We start from the raw sequence: 20,324 nt of genomic DNA, 5'->3' as shown, positions 1-20,324 counted from the left end.
CTGAATGGTTGCAGCTGGTACAGTTGCTTTGAGAGAAGAACACTTCCGGCTGGCGAGTCTGCGCCCCTAATTTGTGGTTAAGTCGGCCCCAGCTCTCGTGTTCTGATTTGCCACGGTAACTCTGGAAGGCGGGCTTGCGTCCGGGTCACGCTTTTCCATTGGCTGCTGGCAGGGCGGCGGTTTGGAGTGAGGGTAGCACGTTGAACAGAAAGCTGTGCAGTACAGCGCAAGGCCTGCAGCCGGGTCCAGTGTACGGTGGGAATCCGGGGCCTGGCCAGGTGTGAGTCCTTAGGGGATGGATCGCGTGTGGAGTGCGTGGTGCGGGAAGTGCGTCAAAGAGAAAGGGTCGTCACCACTTTGGGCCCAGCGCACCGTGGTCGCCTGGCTCAGTAGGGCCGAGTGGGATCAGGTGATGGTGTATCTGTTCTGTGACGACCATAAATTGCAGCGGTACGCCCTGAACCGCATCACTGTGTGGAGGAGTAGGTAAGGTTGCCTCACCCCTCTTGCGTGCTGGTGGCGCCTCATTTCTTCCTTTGTAGGATTCCTATAAAGGCCCAATTCTGCAATCTTCTAAATGCCTAATGTCCTTATGAGTGGTTTGGGCGTTGCCCCTTTCCCTAGAGCCTAGGGAAAAGTTAAGCAGCCAAGTTTTGGCACTAATCCCATTTGCAGAAAGAAGAGGGTGTGCCCCAACCATGCTCTTGTTAAATCTTTTAGCTTTAACCCTTACCTTCTTCCATCTTGAGAAGGATGCTGTAGGGACCAGCGTTGCTGAGCCAGTGCTTAAGGAGTAGGTTAACAAACTAGGGTGGATTTCTGAGTTGAATTGGGCTGGGGTGGGGGTGCTTGCTAGGAAAACCATGTTTGAATGAGGCACCTCAGTCCAGTTGGTAAGATTGAATTGGGAGCAAAGGGTAAGGTCTTCTCTAACTAAATGAGTTGAAGTTGTAGGGTGAAAAAAAGAGATACGTCCACACTTAATTTCTTGTTGATTGCCTAGCAATTAGGTGTCCTTTGTATACCCTACTCAGCCTCTCATGCCCAGTAAGCTATTGGATCCTAGGAACATTATCCTCCCCCTTCCCCCTTGATTTTGTCCTGTCATGCACTCTTGAGCCAGTTCAGTTGTATAATTGGAATAACTTACAGCAGCCTAGGTTCTGACGTGGAGGGTGGACCAGGGTAAGGGACCTTTATGATGGTGCTGGACTGTGGCCCTTTAGGTTAGGCAACGAACTCCCCCTGGCAGTGGCTTCTACTGCTGACCTGGTACGCTGTAAGCTCATGGATGTAACTGGTGGCTTGGGCACTGATGAACTTAGACTGCTCTATGGCATGGCGTTGGTCAGGTAAGACCTACATGGGCAGGAGTGGGGGTGGGTAGAGGGACGGGGGTGGGGGTAACACTTAATAAGCAAAGCTTGGCTTTAGGTGCTACCTGAAGCAAAAAGCCCCGTGTGTCCCTCTGTATGGGTCACCCTGTGGTTGTTTGATTTGACAGCTTTTGGTACCTCCCCCCTCCCCCATTGTCAACACACATTCCTCTTAACCCCCCCCCCCAGAGCCTTCTCTCCCATCTTTCTTTCCTTCTTTTTCTGGAATGTGGGTAGGGTTGGTTTAGACCAAGTGATCTCAGTGAGTCTCTTCCAGCTTTGACAATTTGATTTTTATTTTCTTATCCTTTACCTGCAAGAACTTCTCTGAATGGTTTCATGTCCTTGGCCATGATTTAATGTGGACTTTTCAACCCTTCCCTCATGTATACCTAGCACTGTCATTTTCCCTTTCTGTCCATGAACACTGAAAGGTTGCTGAGTTGAAGTGAACACATGGGAGGGGAGTTCCTGATTTACAATGTAATTTAGAGTGGTTCTAGCTGTTTCATACACATCAGGAAAAAGGCTACCACTGAATTTTCTCATCTGTCAAAATCTGCTCATCTCCTTCTGTTTCCTTTGTGTGCTTTGAGGTCCTCCCTAGTAATTTTACCTTATCCGTCATTAGGTGGGCTCCCCATATCATCTGATGTAGGTATTTTTTTTTCATTTATAACATATGATCTAATGTAGTATGTTATGTCATGAATGTTTATCCTAGACTGACCTCTTCAAGGCCAGAGCAATGTGTTATTCATCTGTATGGCTCTAGTACAGGGCAGACATCCCTGCACTGCCTGATACCAGTCATAAGAACAGTACAGAACAGTTATTGGAAAGTTTGTAGAAATGCAGGGTGTCAGTAAATCAGCAAGGTGTTTTGAAGCCCCACTGGTTTGAGTAAAACAGTTCCTTGGGCTATGCCACTTATTTCTTCCCCAACCCCAGGTTTGTGAATCTCATCTCCGAGAGGAAGACAAAGTTTGTCAAGCTCCCTCTCAAGTTTCTGGCTCAGGAGGTGTGTATGACAAAATAGCTTTACTCAATTCTCTCTCTCTAGGAGGGCTCACTCGATGAGGCATAGGGTGATGTGGGCATGCAGTCAGACTAGCTCATCCCACCACTACCAGCCAAGCCAAGCAAGAACCCCAGAGCCTCAGCCCCCAGCTTGAGAGAAGCAGACTTGCTCCCTTGCTCATGGTTGCTATTTTCAGTGGCTTAGCCTATCCAGCTTGTGAGTGGAGCACTGGAATGCTCCACTGGGTGAGAACAGGAAAGAGGTAGCAGTCACAATGCCTTCCTTCTGGGAGCTCACAGTCTGAGGGAGGAGACAAGCTAAGCCAAGCAGCATGAAAATGCCTGACATTCCTGCCCTAAGTAACTATGTGAGGTGTGTAGAGGCCCATAGGGCAGACAGGTTCTCAGTCATCAAGAGAAACTTCCTGAAAAACGGTGTGGGAGAGAGGGAGGAAGGATAAAGGGTACCCAGGGATTTGGACTAATACAGACAAGGCAGAGGAAGGCTGGAGGTAATTGTTAATGCTCATTCATAGGAATCTCTTTACTGGAAGAGTGTCATTGGTGGTTGGAGGAGGCAGATACCTTTTCTGATTTTCAAGATCATCTCCACAGAGTAGTAAATAGACTAAGAAGACCTTATTTATAATCTTGGCTCTGCCACTAAGACTGGAATCTTATCAAGACCTCAATTGCTCTGTAAAATACAGGGAGTCCACGCTAATTCATTTCTGTGGTCCCTTCCAGTTTCAATATTGTGTAATTTATGTACTCACACCCTCCCTTACAATCAGGTTAATATTCCAGATTGGATTGTTGAACTTCGCCATGAGTTGACTCACAAGAAAATGCCCCATATAAATGACTGCCGCAGAGGTGAGTCTTCAGGAAGTAAAGCTATCATAGTTAAGTCCAGGAGCCTGGGCTGGGTGGCACTGTGGGGAGAGGGAGGAGGGTCTATAACTGGTATCAGAGCCAGTACTAGGGAGAGGCAAGTGAAGCACTTCTTTTGGTCACAAATTTTAAGATGGTATCAAAAGCTTAGTAATCGAGATAATAACATTTTAATGTGAAAAAACCACGATGAACAAAATGCCAAAAAAATAAAGACAAGATTAGTATTACTCATGTTTCTTTTGCTTCAGACTCCACTATGGCTCGGCAGGACACTATTCTGATCCTGTTTTGATATCTTGATTACTTTGATTTTTGGCATCCCTTTAAATTTTATGCCTAAAGAAGAAAATGGAGGGCAGGTTGGGAGGTGTGAGCCATCAACCCAGGGGTTCTTTAGACACCCCATCCCAGTTGATGCAGCCTAATCCCTTCATGTTGGGGAAACTGAGATCTAGAAAAGGGAAAAGACTCAGCCAAGGCCCTGTAACTAACTAGTGGGTCTGGGTCCCTATTTTTTCACTTGCCAGTCCCATGTTATTTTTGGTATCCCATCTCTAATACTGGTATTAGTTTCTTCTAGGAAAGGTGCTGGTGAGCAGAAGAAAGCAAAGAACAGGGAGATAAACCAGAACAAGAACGGTTGTTTCTAGATATTTGGGATTTGTGCCTTCATAGAGCCAAGCCTCTTCCCTGGGGTCTTCCCATAATGCTTATAAGATGAGACTGGGGGCCTGCTAGGAGCTGTTTGCCTATGGCTATTCCTATGACATTGCCTTTCTTCCTCCCCTTGTTTAGGCTGTTATTTTGTTCTGCATTGGCTCCAGAAGACGTACTGGTGCCGCCAACTGGAGAATAGCCTGAGAGAAGCCTGGGAGTTGGAGGAGGATAGGGAAGAGACAGATGAAGAAGACCAAGAGGAAGATAAAAACATTGTTGTTGATGACATCACAGAACAGAGAACAGAGCCTAAAGATAAGGGGAAAGGTGCAGAACTGGATGTCAGGGTTGATCGAGACAGTGAAAGCAACAAAGAGGTTGATTCACATTGGGAAAAGGCTCTGAGACATAAAGAGCTATATGGTAGGTGTCCTTGGGGAGCAGAGGCAGTAATAGAGGGGCTCAGGAGTCTGGAAAACTCAGACTTAGGATTAACACTGGTTATTTCCCTTGTTTAGCTTATCCTCTGGGGTTGTGGTGAGTTTTAGCTTAAAAAAGTTACTATCACAAACCATTTCTCTTGAACCCTGTGAAGTAGGAGAGGCAAGAATTCTAGTTCCCAATTTGCAACTCAAGAAATGAGGTGAGAAGGACTCAGAATCCCATGAGGAACAGAGGACTGGGCTGCCCTATCTCTTTTCATATTCTGTTTTCAGAAAGAGCCCGAGAATTGCTGGTATTATACGAAGAGGAACAGTTTAAGGTAAGAAAGCGCCCTTAACTTTGTGTATTTTCATTTGCCCCAGCCATTTCTTCCTTTTTGTCAGCTTCCTGAGAAGGAATTTGAAAGAAAAGTGTCAGAGCTTGAAAGAACTTCTCAGAAGGGGGAGGGGGAAGTAGGAAGGAAACAAGAGAAGCAGAATCCAGTTGGCTGACTTTTCACACCAATGGAAGAGAGCAAATGATGGAAGTTTGTGGATATCTGCCCCACTGGGTGGTAGGGAAACAACTGAGCATAAGTGGTTGCATAGTCCCACAGTACTGCAGCTGATAAGCAGATGGCACCCAGGAACTTTGCTAGATCAGGTGAACTTGAGGGTTGCTATTTTAGCAGGAAGGGAGGTAGCTTAGAAACATTCAGCTTGACCCTTTTCACAGATGAAGAAATTGAAATCACAGATGAGTGAAGGGACTGGCTCCAGGTCACATATACAGTTAGTGATAGAATCAGAATTTGAATCTTGGTCACCTGATTCCCTTTCTTCCATAACCCATCACTTCCCCTAATTCGTAGGCCCAAGGGTCTCTGACCCAATTCCAACAAAATACATCTCAGTATTGGGGTGTCTGGTGATTGGGAGCCACAAATAATTCAAGAGGGGGAAGGGAGGTGGAAGAAGAAAATAAGGTCTGGCATTCGAAGGTCAGGATATTTTTAATTGTGGGTTCAATAGGGGAGTTGTGGTCCTACCCATGAAGGGAGGTACTGAGAGGTCCTATGGGAAGGGATTCTTGAAGGGTGGGAGAGGGTTGCCTGGCTGAACCACCTTTCTGATGGTAACCTCCTTGCTGGCAGGTGCTGGAGAAATTTAAGCATTTACCTCAGGCTGTTAAGGCATGGAACAACCTGTCTCCACCTGTAGAGTGCATCCTGGCAGAGCTCAAGGGCATTACATATGAGAACAGGTATGTAACTAGATAATCAGGGGCTGCCTACTCTAGCAGCCTCACTGATACAGATTTCTATATCCCAGTTTGCCAACCTCTGCTATAAGGAAATCTTAGGGATAATCCTAATCCCCTGTGGGGTGAGCTACATTCTGCATGACCCCCTTCCCCTGGCCCTCCAGCTACAGGGTAGAGATTGCCTACTCTGAATCACTAAAATGACCAGAGACAGCAATATCTGCTGTCATCAGCCCCATGGCCAGCTTTGTTCCTCTGCATCAAGTGGCATGTGGAGCTTTGGGCAAGTAGGAAAAGCCTGTCATCTCTTTACCACTTCACTGTCTAGCCTTTGTCCGAAATTGAGATAAAAGATCTGGTGGGCACTGCTGATCTTTTTGAACTGCAATTGGGGAGTATTAGTATCCCTTGGATAGTTGTGGTTAGGGGAACAAAGGAGAGGCCTTCCCAGGGTCTGGCTCTTTGAAAGAGTAAGTGCTTCCCTGCTCAGTGTGGCCACGAGCCTTCTTTCCCCCCTAGCCCCCAAATAGTGCTCAGTTCAATCCAGAGCAGACATACTGTCTATCCATTCCTTTCCTACCTAACTCTTGGCTCTAGCTACCTAAATTCAGCAGGAAAGGGCCTTGGGGGAGCCTTCTACTAAGAACCAGTGGAGGCATTGCTAGGCCTTCTAAACTAGGGAGAGGTTGGAAAGAATTAGGGATGGAACAGAGAGTCATATATGTGGTAGGATGGGCCTGGGTGGGAACCAGCAATGCAGGTTGGGATTGCCCCTAGAGTCTTCTTCATTCCTAGGATATTACTAGTTCCAAAGATGTTTTATCAGTGTCTGCCCATCCTAGGTTTCTTGGCACCCTTCAGCAACGGCCCCCCAGCAGTTGAGACAACTATTCCTTTACCTCTGTATTGTAGTATCTGCCTGGTTATGCTGAGCAGGCAACTGGCTGGCTACTCTAAGTGCTCTTCCTGGATGCTGACCTGAATAGGTGGGAAATGGATGGAAGGAGAACTCTTTCCACCTCAAGCCTGGTGGAGGGAGGGATCGGAGCATTACAATATGATCTGACAATGTCTCGGCATTGAGACACCTTGGGAACTCATGTTCCCCCTCTAGGCCTGGTCAGCCAGGAGAACCTCTCTTGGGGAAATTGCTCACTCAAGAGAATATAGCTGGCTCTTGTTGGGTTTCACTTTGAGCTACATGAAGTGAAAGCTACACTTTCAACCTCTATAACTTAGGTGTAGGTTCTTGAGGTCCCTGAAATTAAGGATTATGTTTGCTCCAGTAATTGAGTCCCTAAAGTTTCTGCTTCTTGGATCTGAAAGAGGGCAACCATGGAAAAGAGGAAGGGTGAGACTGGAGACTGTGCAGTTCCAGCAGGGAAAGCTGCTTGCATGCATCGCTTCAAGACCAGACCAGTGTGGCCGAGCAGATGGCTATGTGCTGGAGGGCAAGGAGTTAGAGTTCTATCTGAGGAAAATCAAAGCCTGGAAAGGCAAATAAATCTTTTTTTCTTTCTTCGGTCATGTAATAAAGGTGTTTATTCTGAAAAAAATAAAAAATAAAAAATAAAAAAAATAAATAAACAAAAATACTGAATAGTACCTAAAGTCTAAAAGCTCTTGACTCTGTGACCGTAGGCATTTAACTCTTCTTTGGGCCTGGGACTTTTATCCATCTGTGCTTTCAGGTTTGTTCAGCTGCTACTGCCCTCATTCTGGGCCTTAGAATAGCATGTGCTTGGTAAATGCTTGTTCAGAATCCACTGATCCCAGTCTCTGGCCAATCCTTTGTCCCAGAAGGCTGAGGCATGAGATCCAACTATCAGCTGCCTATGCTTCCCCCCATGCTGCTTTGCCCACTTTAGCCAGAAGCATAAGCTGCCTTGGGAGTGGGTGGGAGAGTAGATGAGGGTTTTCTGTCTGCTCAGTTGGCTTGTCATCTTGCTTCAGGGAGGCTGTGTTGGATGCTTTTCTGGATGACGGCTTTCTTATTCCCACATTTGAGCAGTTGGCAGCTTTGCAGATAGACTATGAAGGTATGATCCTAGAGGCTTACTTCAGTCTTAGAGTACTTTGTTTCTTGGTGGCTGGGTATCCCAGAACTGGAAGGCAAGGGCTGTTTCCTGCCATTCCATAACCTCTGGAAGCCTGTCTCAGATGAGCAGGACAAGTAGCCCCACTGATACTCAGTTGCTGGGCCCTTCTTAGGTGTCCTGGAATTGGGTGGGGTAAGGTGGGGTGGGATGGATGGGATGGGATGGGATGGGATGGGAGAAGTCTTAATGTTGTTATTGTGCTATGTTAATTGTGATTTAGTCACTTGCTAGTGAGCTAGAACAGCAGAATTGGACGGCCTTGTGAGGTCGTCTAGTTCAACATCCTCATGTTACAGATGGGCAGACTGAGGTCCAGAGAGGGGAAGGTACTGACCCAGAGTTACACAGTGAGTTATTGACAAAGCTGAAGCTAGAACCAGAGCCTTTCTTTAATACTCTATTTTGAATCAGTTGGTTGCCATATGTACTAACTGTTTCTCTCCTTGCTGTTCTGCTCTTGTCTTTCTGTTCTGTGGTGGCAACTCTGTTGTTGGTGATCACTCCTCTTCCCTCTCTTTCTTACCCTTTCTCTCCACCTATTCTCTCCCTCTCCTTTTCTTCTTTACTCCCTACCTTTTTCCACTCTCCTCCCTCCCTGTCTTTCATTGGCCCCTGCCTCCCCTTTCCTTATCAATCTATATTCCTCACAAACCAGAAAACATGGACTTGAGTGACATCCTGGTGCCAAAGCCATTTTCCCAGTTCTGGCAGCCCTTGCTCAGGGGCCTGCACTCCCAGACCTTCACACAGGCCCTGCTAGAAAGGATGTTCTCTGAGCTGCCAGCCTTGGGGGACAGCGGGATCCGGCCCACCTACATCCTCAGATGGGCCATTGAACTGATTGTGGCTAACACCAAGACTGGTAAGAGAGTCTGGCCCTAGTCTCAGGGCCTTACACAGCCCAGGCAGGAGCATCTGCTATTTTTCTCAGCTCTCAGCTGAATAGCACCAGGTTGACACATCTCTTGTTAAAGGTTTAGGCTTGCCCAGGAGGCACCACAATAGCAGTGGACAAATCTTGCAGCTTTCTTTTTCCTCAGGGCCAACTAAACTGGTCTGGGACAAAAGGGTTTAAATGTTTAAGCAATTGGGAGGTATAGAGTGAGAGAAGTCTGGGGGAATAGGGAGGGACAGAGCCAAGCTTTTAAAGGTATAAGGTTGGGTGGGGGCTTACTTGTTCCTTCTCCTCAGACCCCCTCTTCTCTTTCAGGACGGAATGCCCGCCGATTTTCTGCAAGCCAGTGGGAAGCAAGAAGGAGCTGGAGGCTATTCAACTGCTCTGCCTCTCTTGACTGGCCCCGAGTGGTTGAGTCCTGCTTGGGCTCACCATGCTGGGCTAGCTCCCAACTCCTTCAGCTGTAAGTGTCTTGAATTCCATCTGGTAATAGGGTGAGGCCCTGGCCTCGGGGCCACACAGCCCTAGGGTGTTAAGTTGGATGGGGCCCTTGCAAAAGACTCTGAATCCCATTTTCCTACTACTAACAGATGGGAGATTTGAGTCCCAGATTGAGGAGGGGTATGGTGTTCTTGCCTAAGGTCACACAGCTTAAGACCTGGCTGAACTGAGTCCAGTATGAAAATGAATGAGACAATTTATGCCTCTTCCCACCCCCAGAGTGCTTAACACAGTGGCCCGTACAGAGTAAGTGCACAATAAATGGTAGCTGCTGTTTATTTCTGAACCCAGTCTTCTAAATCTGAGCCGAGCGCTGTGCCTCTCATAGGTGCTCACTAATTTTCAGGGGCTTCCTATTGCCATCTAATGAAGTCTAGGCTTCTTAGCCTGATATTCAAATATCTTTCAGATTCTGCCCCAACCTATCATGGTAACCATACCTCCTGTGATTCCCCTTTACCCAATCTACCGTGGGTGCTATAGTCAAAACTGAACATTGCACTGGTTCCTGTAAACACGTGTGATTGTCTCCCTTTCCTTTTCTCTGTCATATTCTGAGCATGAGCCACTTCCATCATATTCATGGAAGCCTTTAGCACACAATTCTCTTCCTGCTTTCTGGAGCAATATCGGTTTAATTTGAGTGTCCCATCTAAAACTCTTCTGCTCTTCAACACCAGTGACCTTCACTTTCCTCTACACTCAAACAGCCCATTTCCATCATCCAGAGCTCCTCTGCCTCTGAAACCTGACATCCCAACATTCTTCTTAGTGACCATAATCTCTTGTCCTTCCATTTCTCACCCTTGCATCACATGATGTTAGCCCTTTGCCTGCATCCAGACCTCTATTCCTCCATTTCCTGTCTCCCTCAACCTTGCTTCCCCTCCATCTTGTCTGTTTGATTACTTCAACCACTCATGATCAGGACCCTCTGCTCTGCCCATTCTTTGGTGTATCTGACTTGCAAACCCCTGAGCTTGGATTGATCAACACTCTGCTTCCCCCACTCCTCAGCCTGGGTAGCTGAGCTCTGTTGGAAAAACCACATAGCAATGTGGACTGCTGCTATTATAGCGGTATGATTTTTACTCTCAGGCCAGGCCTCAGTTTTGCTTGTCTGAACTTTTTACTTGTTCTCTACCCACTTTCTCTCCCATTTCCTGAATTTTCTAAATCATTACCACTGACCTCAAGCCCCTCCTCCCTCTCATTCCACCTTAGCTTCCTTAAGCATCCGGCAAGGCCCCCCTCAACATGAGGTCCAACCCTTGTGAACTGATCTGCGACTACATTCAACCGTCTCGCCAATCTCAGGATGAGGTGGCTTTGTCCCACCTCAAAGCCTGCTTTCCACTTGTGCTCTGGGGCACCTCTTCCAGCATCACTGGGGCCTTACCCCTACCTCTCCCTTGTTCTTTTTGCTCTTACTGTTCAACCTATGAGCATGCCTCAGTTTTTTTAAATCTTAAAACAACAGTAACACAAGCAAAATCTCCTTTGATCCTGCACCCTTGTATTGGGTTATCACCAGCTTATCACTCCTTCCTGCCCCCATCAAAACATCTCAAAAGAGTAGTCTGCACTCAGTAGTCTTGATTTCCTCACTACCCTCTTATTCCTCAACCTGCTACAATTTGATATTTATTCCCAAAACTGCTTTGACCTCCTAATTACTAAATCCAGTGAGTCCTTGTCTGTTGCTTCATTATAGCTATTTACTGCTCCCTTCTTAAAATGCCCATGCTGTTTTCCTAGTTTCTATAAAGTACCAAGGCCCAAATCTCTTTATCTAGGCCAGGCCTTACCCCTAAGATTCAGCCTCCTATATTTGACTGTGTGTTGGACATCTTTCCGTGGATGGCCACAGGCCAAAAGAGAATTGGTTATTTTATTCCCAACCCCAATCCTGAAGTGATCCGCTTTTGCTCCCTATCTCACTTAGTGGCATCACTATCTGTGCTATCATACTGACTTCCAAAATCTGAGATTTTGTGTAACCATGTCTAATTCCCATAGTGTTTTCTTCCCTTTATCAAACTTAGGCTTTTCAAAGATAAGGGCTCTGTGTTAACTATCTATGCCCTAACACACCCTACAGATCCAGGCCCTAAATAGGCCCCAGTAAATATTCTTCAACTAAACTGTACTCTGCTGTCTCATTGACAGCAGTGATATCTTTGGTGGGAGCTAACTCTGTACCTGGGGACTAAGTGAAGTGGGAGTCTGGATGCCAAGACCCTCTTAGTTCCTGATCCCTCTATAGAGTCAGCAAGTCTTTCTTGAGCCCTGATAGGTTTTGGGGCACAGTAATAGCTTATAAGAAAAAAATGTGGCTTTAAAGAGAAATTAGTCAGGGCAAGACCTACAGGAAATGGAACTGAACCAAATAGCCAAATTGACAGATGTGTGTGCTCTAAATGGAAGTGATATGGATGGGTGGGTCACTGGGAGGAGAACCAAAAAAGTTTGGAGGGTTCAGGAAGGCATGACAGACAGTGAGACCATTTGAGCAATTTCGAGCAGGAAAAAAGAATAAAGTTTCAAAGTCGAGAAAGACCATGACATGCGAAGGTAATAGGGGTAAGGAATGAAAAGAGCAATTTTGGATAGGTGGCCTTTAAGGTACTTTCCAATCCTAAGTGCCTGCAGAGTGGAAGCTGCTGGTCTTGGGTTTGGAGAAGTCTGGACCACAAAGATCTTCTCCCACTCCAAGCATACCAGAGGGATGCGACACATGCCAGCAGTAACAGCGACTTACTTGGGTACAACTCCTTGTGCACAGATTTTGCTTTTCCAAGATAATCAGTAAATCTAGTCCTAATCATCCAATACACAGATTGAGACACAGGAGTCAGTGGTAAGTCTATAAGACAGAGCTGGGGCCAGAATCCAGATATCCTGTCCTTACTCCTGTGTTCTTTCTACAGTGTTCCATTAGACTGCATAATTGCAAAAAGAATGTGTTAGTGGGCAGATAGAGAACTTGGCTTTGTTTTTCTGAGAGGAAAAAAATAAAATATACCACTGGCAAATAACTGTCAGGAATGATGTTGTCTTTGCTTTTTGTAGAAGTAATTTCATTTGATACTACAGTCTACTTATTTGATAAGACAGACATTGCACTGAGGAGTCAAGTGACTTATCCAAAAGTCACAGTTTGTTGATGGTGAGACAGTCCAAAGCCCACATTATTTCTACAACCTGACCTATGACCAGGCAAACCCAAGGAGAGAGAAGCATTTTAAGATTGATACCACCCCCACACTTCAATGGTCAGACTCGACAGCTTGAAATAGCGAGTGGGTAATAATAAACAGTGGTGATACAGCATCTTGCCAATATAAAGTGCCTGGGGATATTCATTATTAATAATACTAATGGACCACAGTGAGTTTATCTCTTGGCTTTCCTCCAAAAAAGGCTGGAAACATTTTAATTTTTTAAAAAATTGATTTATTTTTGACAGAGAGTGAGGGCATGAGCACAAGTGGGGGAGGGGTAGAGAGAGGGGGGACAGTGGATCTGAAGCAGGCTCTGTGTGTACAGCAGAGAGCCTAATGTGGGACTCAAACCCACAAACTGCAAGATTATGACCTGAGCCGAAAGCAGATGCTTAACTCACTGAGCCACCCAGGTGCCCCAAGGCTAGGAACTCTTTAAGAGTTTCTCCCAGCGAGCCAATATCAGTTTAATTTGAGCCAGTGTCCTCTTGGAGTATGAAATTAGCCCTGCTAGAGTCACTAGCCCCCAGCCCTACCCCTGCAGTGTCCAGAGATCATATGTGGTCAAATAGCCTGCTAAAAATATGGCCGCCTCTATGAATGACCCACAGTTCACAAATTCAATACCCCTAGAAGGAAACTATTTGTCTACTCCATCCATGTCTCCTGCAGCGACCCAGTGCCTGGTTCTATATGAGGCTTTACAAGGGATGCTCATCTTCTTCCTCCCCAGGAGCTGTCCTTCCTGTTGGCTATGTGTTTGTTGGTGGTTTTGTGCACCATCCTTTATGTGCACACTGTCATCATCTTTAACTCCTCTCTGCCCAATGCCTACCATCCAGCCACCAAACCCTGCTCTCTGTCTGTCTTTCATGGCTGCTCTCCCCCCATCTCCACAGTCAGTGCCCTAGGTCAACCCTCATTGGCTCCCTGGTCTCCCTGCCTTCAAGCTGCCCCATCTAGGCTATCTGCTACGTGGCCATCCTCCACACAGACACCATGGTCATCTTCAGAAGTGAAGCCATCACCTGTGCATAGAGTCGTCAGGTGACCCCATGAGCCCAACATGCGCACTTAACCTTTGTAGCCTTCTTCTCCCACAGCTCCCCAGCACAGCCCTTCCTCTGGAGCCAGGCTACTCATACTATGTGTACACAGTGCAGTGTGCTCACTCTTGTCTCTGTACCAAGCCCTCCCTTGATCTCTTCTGCCCTCCTTGTTCTCTCTGCCACTCCCCAGCTCCTATAGTGCCCAAGGTCTGCAGTGCTCATGTGCCCCACCTCCCCCCACATCTTGCTTTGCCTTGTCAACTGCTGCCTTTTTTTTCTTTTCCTCCATTCCAGTCTGGGCTGTAGTTGTTCCTGAAAAGGGTTCAAATTTTGTGTTCCATGCAGAAGGAGCTCAGCACACTTCCAGGCATATCTTTGGAGCTCAAGACAAATTGCTCAGCTAAGCCATTGAAAGAGAGGCCATTCCCATGTCCAACTCTGTGGGTCTACTAGTGTGTGTATTTACACTGAAGTTAGTACAAGGGCCACCTGGGTGGCTCAGATGGCTAAACCTCCAACTTCGGCTCAGGTCATGATCTCACGTTCATGGATTTGAGCCCCGCATCGGGCTCTGGCTGACAGCTCAGAGCCTGGAGCCTGCTTCCAATTCTATGTCTCCATCTCTCTCTTTGCACCTCCCCCGCTCTCTCTGTCTCAAAAATAAATAAAAACATTTAAAAAATTTTTTTAAATTTAGTACAGACTAATAGCTATCATTTATTGCATGCCCACTTACTATGTGCCAAGCACTATGTCAGGAATTCTACATAAACTATCTCATTTACTCTTCCCAACAACCCTGTAAATCAAGTGCCATTATTCTCATTTTACTGAGAATTGAAGTAAGCCACAGAGATGAATGACAGAGCTTGTTCAGGGTCCCTGGGCCTTTTCTGTTTTTGTCTGTTCTTCTGTACTGCCTTTCAGAGGCAGGTCTGGAAACTCAAAAAGACCAAGTTCAAACCATGGAGTATTGGGGTATAAAGTGATGAGATTTTGAAACTTACCGCATCCCTCCTTTGCTCAGTGTCTTCAAAGCCATGGGACAGGTCCTGCCAGATGAGGAGCAGGAGAAGCTGCTGCGCATCTGTTCCATTTATACCCAAAGTGGAGAAAATAACCTAGTACAGGAGAGCTCAGAGGCCTCCCCCATTGGGAAGTCTCCATATACACTGGACAGCCTGTATTGGAGCTTCAAACCAGCTGGTTCCAGCTTTGGACCTGAAGGAGAACCCCAGAAGCAGGAGGAGCAGGGCAGCCTTAATGATCTCCAGAAAAATGAAAAGGAGGAGAAAGAGGTATTGGAAGATCAGTTGGAAGAGGAAAACAATGACCAGAAGTGGGAGGAGGAGGATGATGAAGATGATGATGATGACAATGAAGAGGAGGAGGAGGAGGAAGATAGAATGGAGGTGGGGCCTTTCTCTACTATGGAGGAATCTCCCACTGCTGAGAATGCCAGGCTCCTGGCCCAGAAAAGAGGAGCTTTACAGGGCTCTGCGTGGCAAATTAGCTCTGGTAAGAAGCTTGATACCCACTTTCTCTCACACCAGTCTTCCTTCTCTGGCTGGCTCTTGATGTTTCCCTCTGCCCTGAAGGAGATAGAAAGTAGCAGAAGGTAGCCAGTGTGAGACAAGCCTGGGAAGCAGCCTGGTGTGTGGGTGGCACCTGACTTTCTTCCCCTTTAAGACACTATATAAGCTTCAGGGCCCTAAGAGCTGTCACGCTACTGGATGCTTCATGCAGAGAACACATTCAGAGGGGATGGTGTGGGTGTGGGCACTGAGCAACAGTATACAGAGGAGAAAGTGAGAGGTGGGTGGATATATATAATTCTGTATGTGTTTTTTGTATGCAGTGATCCAGGAGCAGGTAGACAAATATTGCTTCCTATATATATGTGAATGTGTCTGTACACAGTGAGGCTAGGTGGTGATGAGATAAGATTTTGCTGTCTATATGAGAAAGAAGGAAAACAGAGGTATTAAGTTGGAGGAAGTGCAAGGGAAATCAGAAGAGTGGAAAGGAATGTGGCTTTGGGAGGAGCATATAAGTTAATGGGACAAAGCCCAGAGGGGGAAGGAAAGTTTTAGATGATAAGAAATTGGGAGTACATGAATCTGTTCCTCCTGAGGGATGTGTTTTTGCCTTTGTTTAGGTTAGGGAATAGGAAACTTGAGGCAGGGACATCCTGAAGGAATGAACACTTTGGTGTATGTGTATGTGGGCATGTGTGTATGTGTATACCGTGGAGGCAGGGATAGATACAGGCCAGTCATTATGATGGAACATGAAAGAGGGAAGGAAAACAGCTGGGACTGGGTGTGGCATAGGGTAGGCATGTTAGGAAACAGTAGGGAGAGATGGGGAGACAGTGAAGGAACTTAGGGGAAAGGTAGAGCCTTTGCTCTTGTGTAGACATGTGTGGAAGGTCTGGGGCATAAAGGCATCAAATGCTAGGGGTAGGGGAACACGTTTATGTCTGTTTACATGCCTGCACATGCTGCACATATGAAAGCATGTTGGTAGAGAACTCCTTAGTACAAGGAGGGCTGTGTTTGGAATCTTTGTAAATATTCAATGGGAGGGGCATTGACTTAGAATTGTATGAGTATATGAGAAAGAGAGTAGGGACTATGAAAGAAGTCATTGTGAAGTGGATGCTATGCATCTGTACATAGATGCACGCATGATCATATATGTTTTGGAAGAAGAGGGGTATACGGAAAGGCAGTGAGACAGCCATCTGGAGGTAGCCTATGTGTGTCTGTATTGTCACTGAGGGACATGTACACGATGTCAGGCTAGAGAGGCAGGCCCATGATATAAACAGGGTTGGGGATGTTAGTGATGGAGACGGGAGGAAAGATGGTTGGTCAGTGACAGACATGGGGAAAGTCGTCCCTGAGTGCGAAGGTATCTTTGTATTTATAGGGGAACACAGGGCATTAAGACAGGCACAACTTCTTTCCTGGAAAGAGTTGGGGTATGTGGTTCTGTGGGTAACATAAAAAGCTAGTCCAGGGGTGATACTTTCCAGAATGCCAGGGGCATTTTGACAGAGAACTTTTGAGGGTGCAAAGGAGATGCGGAAGGCCAGAAACTGCACCTATTTGGAGGAGCTCATGAAAGGCTATGCTTAAAAACATTCAATGCACTGGTGTAAGAATGGGGATGAGGGTTTATTATAATACTATGCAGAGGGTGTTTAAGTGGTAGGACAGAGGGTTGGGTTGTGCCTGATAGGATTTATCCTAAAGTGGAATATCTATGGGGTAGTGGGAGAGTGGTTTATAAGTGGAAAGGCTAGGCTATTAAAGTCTTTTCTTCTCCCTCTTTCCCTTGCTTCTTCCGTGTGGGCATGCACACATTTGGGGATATAGGGACATTAAGATTTCTGGCTTGTATGCTTGTGAATGAGAGGTGGATGAGGCAAGGAGTGCAACTGGGAGCATTCATTGAATGGAGGATCAGTTGGTGTGCCTAAGTTTATATACTTAGGTGGCATTGGGGAGTGGGATATGCAATAAGACAGCCCTTCCCTAGATAACGGACGTTCTTTTTGTGTGCATCTCGGGCCAGTAAGACCTTTCAGGGGACAGAAAAAGTGTAATACCTCTGAGAGAGTACACTCTGAGGTGGTGTGTGTATGTGTATCAATGCAAGGCCTCTAAGAAATGATTTGGCATTAAAACATATTGGGGGTGGGGGTTGTGTGTAGATGTGCAGATAATCTAGGCCTTTCACATACTCCGAAGTATCCAGGTTTGGGGATGAGGTATGGGAATTCTGGGGCATCCAGACTCTCCAGGATGTATATGTGTACAGAGCAGGTGAGAGGTTGAGGCTGTGATACAGCTAGGTCTAAAGAAATTGTTCTTGTCTATGTCTATGTTGAGGACATATATGGGGAGGTGGGAGAACAAATATGTTTTTAGTTGTGTGTATGGCATGTGTGGACTTGGGGGTGGGTTGTGGTGGCATGTATGGGTATGTGTGAACACATAGAGGGGAAGAAGGGCAATAAAGAGTGAATAGTGGAGTATGGAAGGGGTGGGGAGTGTGAAGGTAGAGAGGAGCTCATGAGAAATGATGCAGACAGGAGTGTGATTGGACATGCACAGAAATCCTATGCTGAGAGGCTAATTGATATGGGTGGGTACACCATGTAGTTAGGCCTGTACACCACTCTGAGAACTAGCTAATTAACCCACTTTTGCTTCCTCCCTTGGCTCCACAGAAGATATACGATGGGATACCTTTCCCTTAGGCCTAATGCCAGGTCAGACGGAGGACCCAGCAGAGCTTATGCTGGAGAATTATGACACCATGTATCTTTTGGACCAGCCTGTGCTAGAGCAGCGGCTGGAACCCCCAACATGCAAGACTGGGTGAGTGCCACTGGCAGTAGGAATTCTCACCTGCTGAAGGGAGGGACACAAAGTGAGATGGGTGTGGGAGGTAGTTTCCCCCACTCAGGGCCTAAATGAATGATGAATAAGCTCCCGTCCCTGGCTGGACCGTTGCCCAGACTCCCAGTCCTCTCCTTGGGGGCGGGGGGTGGTACTGAGTCAGCCACACCAAGCTGTCTTGGTACCCCTCTCAGATTGCATCCAGTTGGTGTGTGTATGTATGTGTGTGTGTGTGTGTGTGTGTGTGTGTGTGTGTGTGCGCGTGCGCACGCGCGTTTGAGAGAGAGGGAGTATATATGTATGTGTGCACACACATTTTGGGAGGAGAGAGTTTCATAGCTTTCCTTGGATTCTCTAAAGGGTCCACCACTCCCAAAAGGTCAAGAACGGATGCTATAATCCAATTTCCTCATGTTCCTGAGGAGAAAACTGAGGCCCAGAAAGGGGATGGGATTTGTCCAAAGGTGCACAGAGTAATCAGTAGGCCTCCCCACACTGTCCAGGCATCTTGGTAGCAAGGTCTGTTCAGGGTTCCATGCTCTCCTTCGAAACTTGCCTCTGGGTCACAGGCGTGGGAGCCCTTGGGTCATCAGGGAGCCAGGAACGAAGCAGCCCTTTCTGAGGATCTCTGTTGGTAACACAAATGGAGCCCATCCAGAGGGCCTGTACATTCTGGAATGTGGGGCCATTGTGACCAGGAGAATCCTCTGAGGACCGGGAGAGACCTCTTTGGGCCCCTGAAACTGAGAGTCTTCTCCTGTACTGCCTGCCCACTCCCTGGGAAATGAGCCTTGTCTTCCTCTGGATATTCAGGGAGAGGGCTATAGAACCCAGGGTCCACGGCAGCAAGCCAGGCCCAAGGCAGTGCCTTGGACTCTATGTCCTAGGCCAGGGGGCAGCAGTCCTCTTAGAGAAGAGAGGAAGCAGCTGAGAAACCAGATGGTCTGTAGTTGGGAGTTGGGCCCACATGTCTGAGAGACCTCCTCTCCTCTTGAGTAAGGCTGGCTTGATGAGCATCACAGTATCAAGTGTGAGTAGGTGGAGCTGTTAATTCCAAAAGGAAGGGCAGTGGGCCCAGCTCCCACACCTCCCGTAGTAGGGAGGCTTCCTCTGCTGCAGTAGGCATGCCACCCAAGCTCCACCCCTGACTTCACTGTGGCCTGAAGCGAGTCCCTTTTCATCTCTGGGCCTTAGTTCCCCTATCTGTGGAGATGATAGATGATGGGTCGGGATGGGACTAGATTATCTCTTAAGGGTTTTTTCAGCTGCAATAGTGTAACCATGGATCTGCCTGAGGGGAAAGATGATGGCTTTGCTATCAGCTGTCACCCTCATCTACCTGGAAGGACCTTTGTTCTGCAGGAAGCAGGGGAAACAAGAGTGTTCTGAGCAGTGCCAGGGAGAGAAAAGGCAGTCCTCTCCCTAGAGTAACCTTGCAATCCTGGGATGGGATCTGGGCCTAGCCCTGTAGCCCAGTCATGGCCTTGGACCCTTTAACCAGCTGTTGGAGGTGGAAGGGGTCCAGCTCAAGGTACTCTGGGCCCCCAAGATCTAGGGCCTTGGAAAAAGACCTATTAAGGTGGCCACTTTCAGTATCTTCCTGGGGTGGGTTGGTATGGGCCCTCTGTCTTACTTCAACTGTAATAGTTCTGCTTTGCTCTGGTTGATATACTGGGGCTCTGAATAAAGTTTCATTTCAAAAGTTCTACTCCTTCCCTCCATCTCAATTGAGGGGAAGGCAAAACTACATCTGGGGCCATTTGAAATCGTTTTTCAGGTTTGCTACATACTCTTGGAAAATTAGGCAGGGGGGTGGGCCCTTTCCATAGACACACATGCCTCAAGCACCCTTAGCCCTTCTAGAGCCTAAAGCTGTCCCCATGCCTGACTGACCCCTCCCCCCTCTCTCCACAGCACCCTTGGCTTGAGCTGTGGCATGGGCAGTGACAACTGCGGCAACAGTAGCAACGGCAGCAGCAACTTGGAGGGCCTACTCTGGAGCCAGGGCCAGCTGCATGGGCTCAAAAGTGGCCTGCAGCTCTTCTGATACCCATTCTGGTGCAAAGTGTTTATTCAGCCTTGCTGGGGCACCAACCCACTCCCTGCCCCTCTTGTCACTTGCTCCTGACCCTCTTGTCCCTTTGCTCCTCCCCCCTTGCACTTGATGTTCCATGAAACAACCTGAGAGTCCACATCAGCTGTTTCAGCTCAGCTTTCCATCAGAGTGGAATTTTGACTGTTTTGGGTTTTTTAAATTTGGTTTTGAAAAACAATAAACAATAAACAGTTAGTTTTGGTGTTTGTAAGATGAGGGGGTGTGTGCTGGGGCAGACCAGTGTAGTTCTCACTTTATTCTAGGGTGGCCAGAGAAGGTGGGATCATAACAGGACCTTAAGCAGAATCTTGGACCTGTTGCCCCTTGGGCCCACTGCCCCTAGTCATTTTCATTACCAGGCCCCACTCATACTTTCTTCCTGGTTCAAACCATTTTCATTTCTCTCACCTGTA

At 47.2% G+C, this 20,324-nt stretch overlaps 1 protein-coding gene across 3 annotated transcripts; it reads left to right on the top strand.

Moving 5' to 3' along the window:
* The first annotated feature begins 151 nt into the window (after positions 1–151).
* Positions 152–20,106, top strand: LAS1L (LAS1 like, ribosome biogenesis factor). Of its 3 annotated transcripts, none has more exons than XM_029930379.1 (14): positions 152–486; positions 1,227–1,352; positions 2,328–2,397; positions 3,191–3,272; positions 4,089–4,373; positions 4,667–4,713; positions 5,527–5,636; positions 7,590–7,675; positions 8,032–8,082; positions 8,391–8,597; positions 8,946–9,093; positions 14,432–14,922; positions 17,645–17,795; positions 19,731–20,106. In XM_029930379.1, exons 1-14 carry the CDS (start codon positions 296–298, stop codon positions 19,861–19,863), a joined length of 2,178 nt encoding a protein of 725 aa, XP_029786239.1. In that variant the 5' UTR covers positions 152–295; the 3' UTR covers positions 19,864–20,106. The 3 variants fall into 3 exon arrangements, with proteins under 3 accessions (XP_029786239.1, XP_029786240.1, XP_029786242.1); XM_029930382.1 differs by having other exon boundaries at positions 156–278; XM_029930380.1 differs by lacking the exon at positions 8,032–8,082 and having other exon boundaries at positions 154–486.
* The last annotated feature ends 218 nt before the right edge of the window (positions 20,107–20,324 follow it).

Source organism: Suricata suricatta, chromosome X, assembly GCF_006229205.1.
Source record: "Suricata suricatta isolate VVHF042 chromosome X, meerkat_22Aug2017_6uvM2_HiC, whole genome shotgun sequence".
NCBI lineage: Eukaryota > Metazoa > Chordata > Mammalia > Carnivora > Herpestidae > Suricata > Suricata suricatta.
This window is presented reverse-complemented; position numbering and strand designations above follow the sequence as displayed.

Bases quoted from the DNA above. Each gene is read 5' to 3' on its own strand.
- LAS1L (XM_029930379.1), top strand. From the start codon at position 296: ATGGATCGCGTGTGGAGTGCGTGGTGCGGGAAGTGCGTCAAAGAGAAA. The intron at 8,083-8,390 runs GTGAGTTATTGA...CTCACAAACCAG, and splicing joins TACTGACCCAGAGTTACACA to AAAACATGGACTTGAGTGAC. The intron at 8,598-8,945 runs GTAAGAGAGTCT...CTTCTCTTTCAG, and splicing joins TGTGGCTAACACCAAGACTG to GACGGAATGCCCGCCGATTT.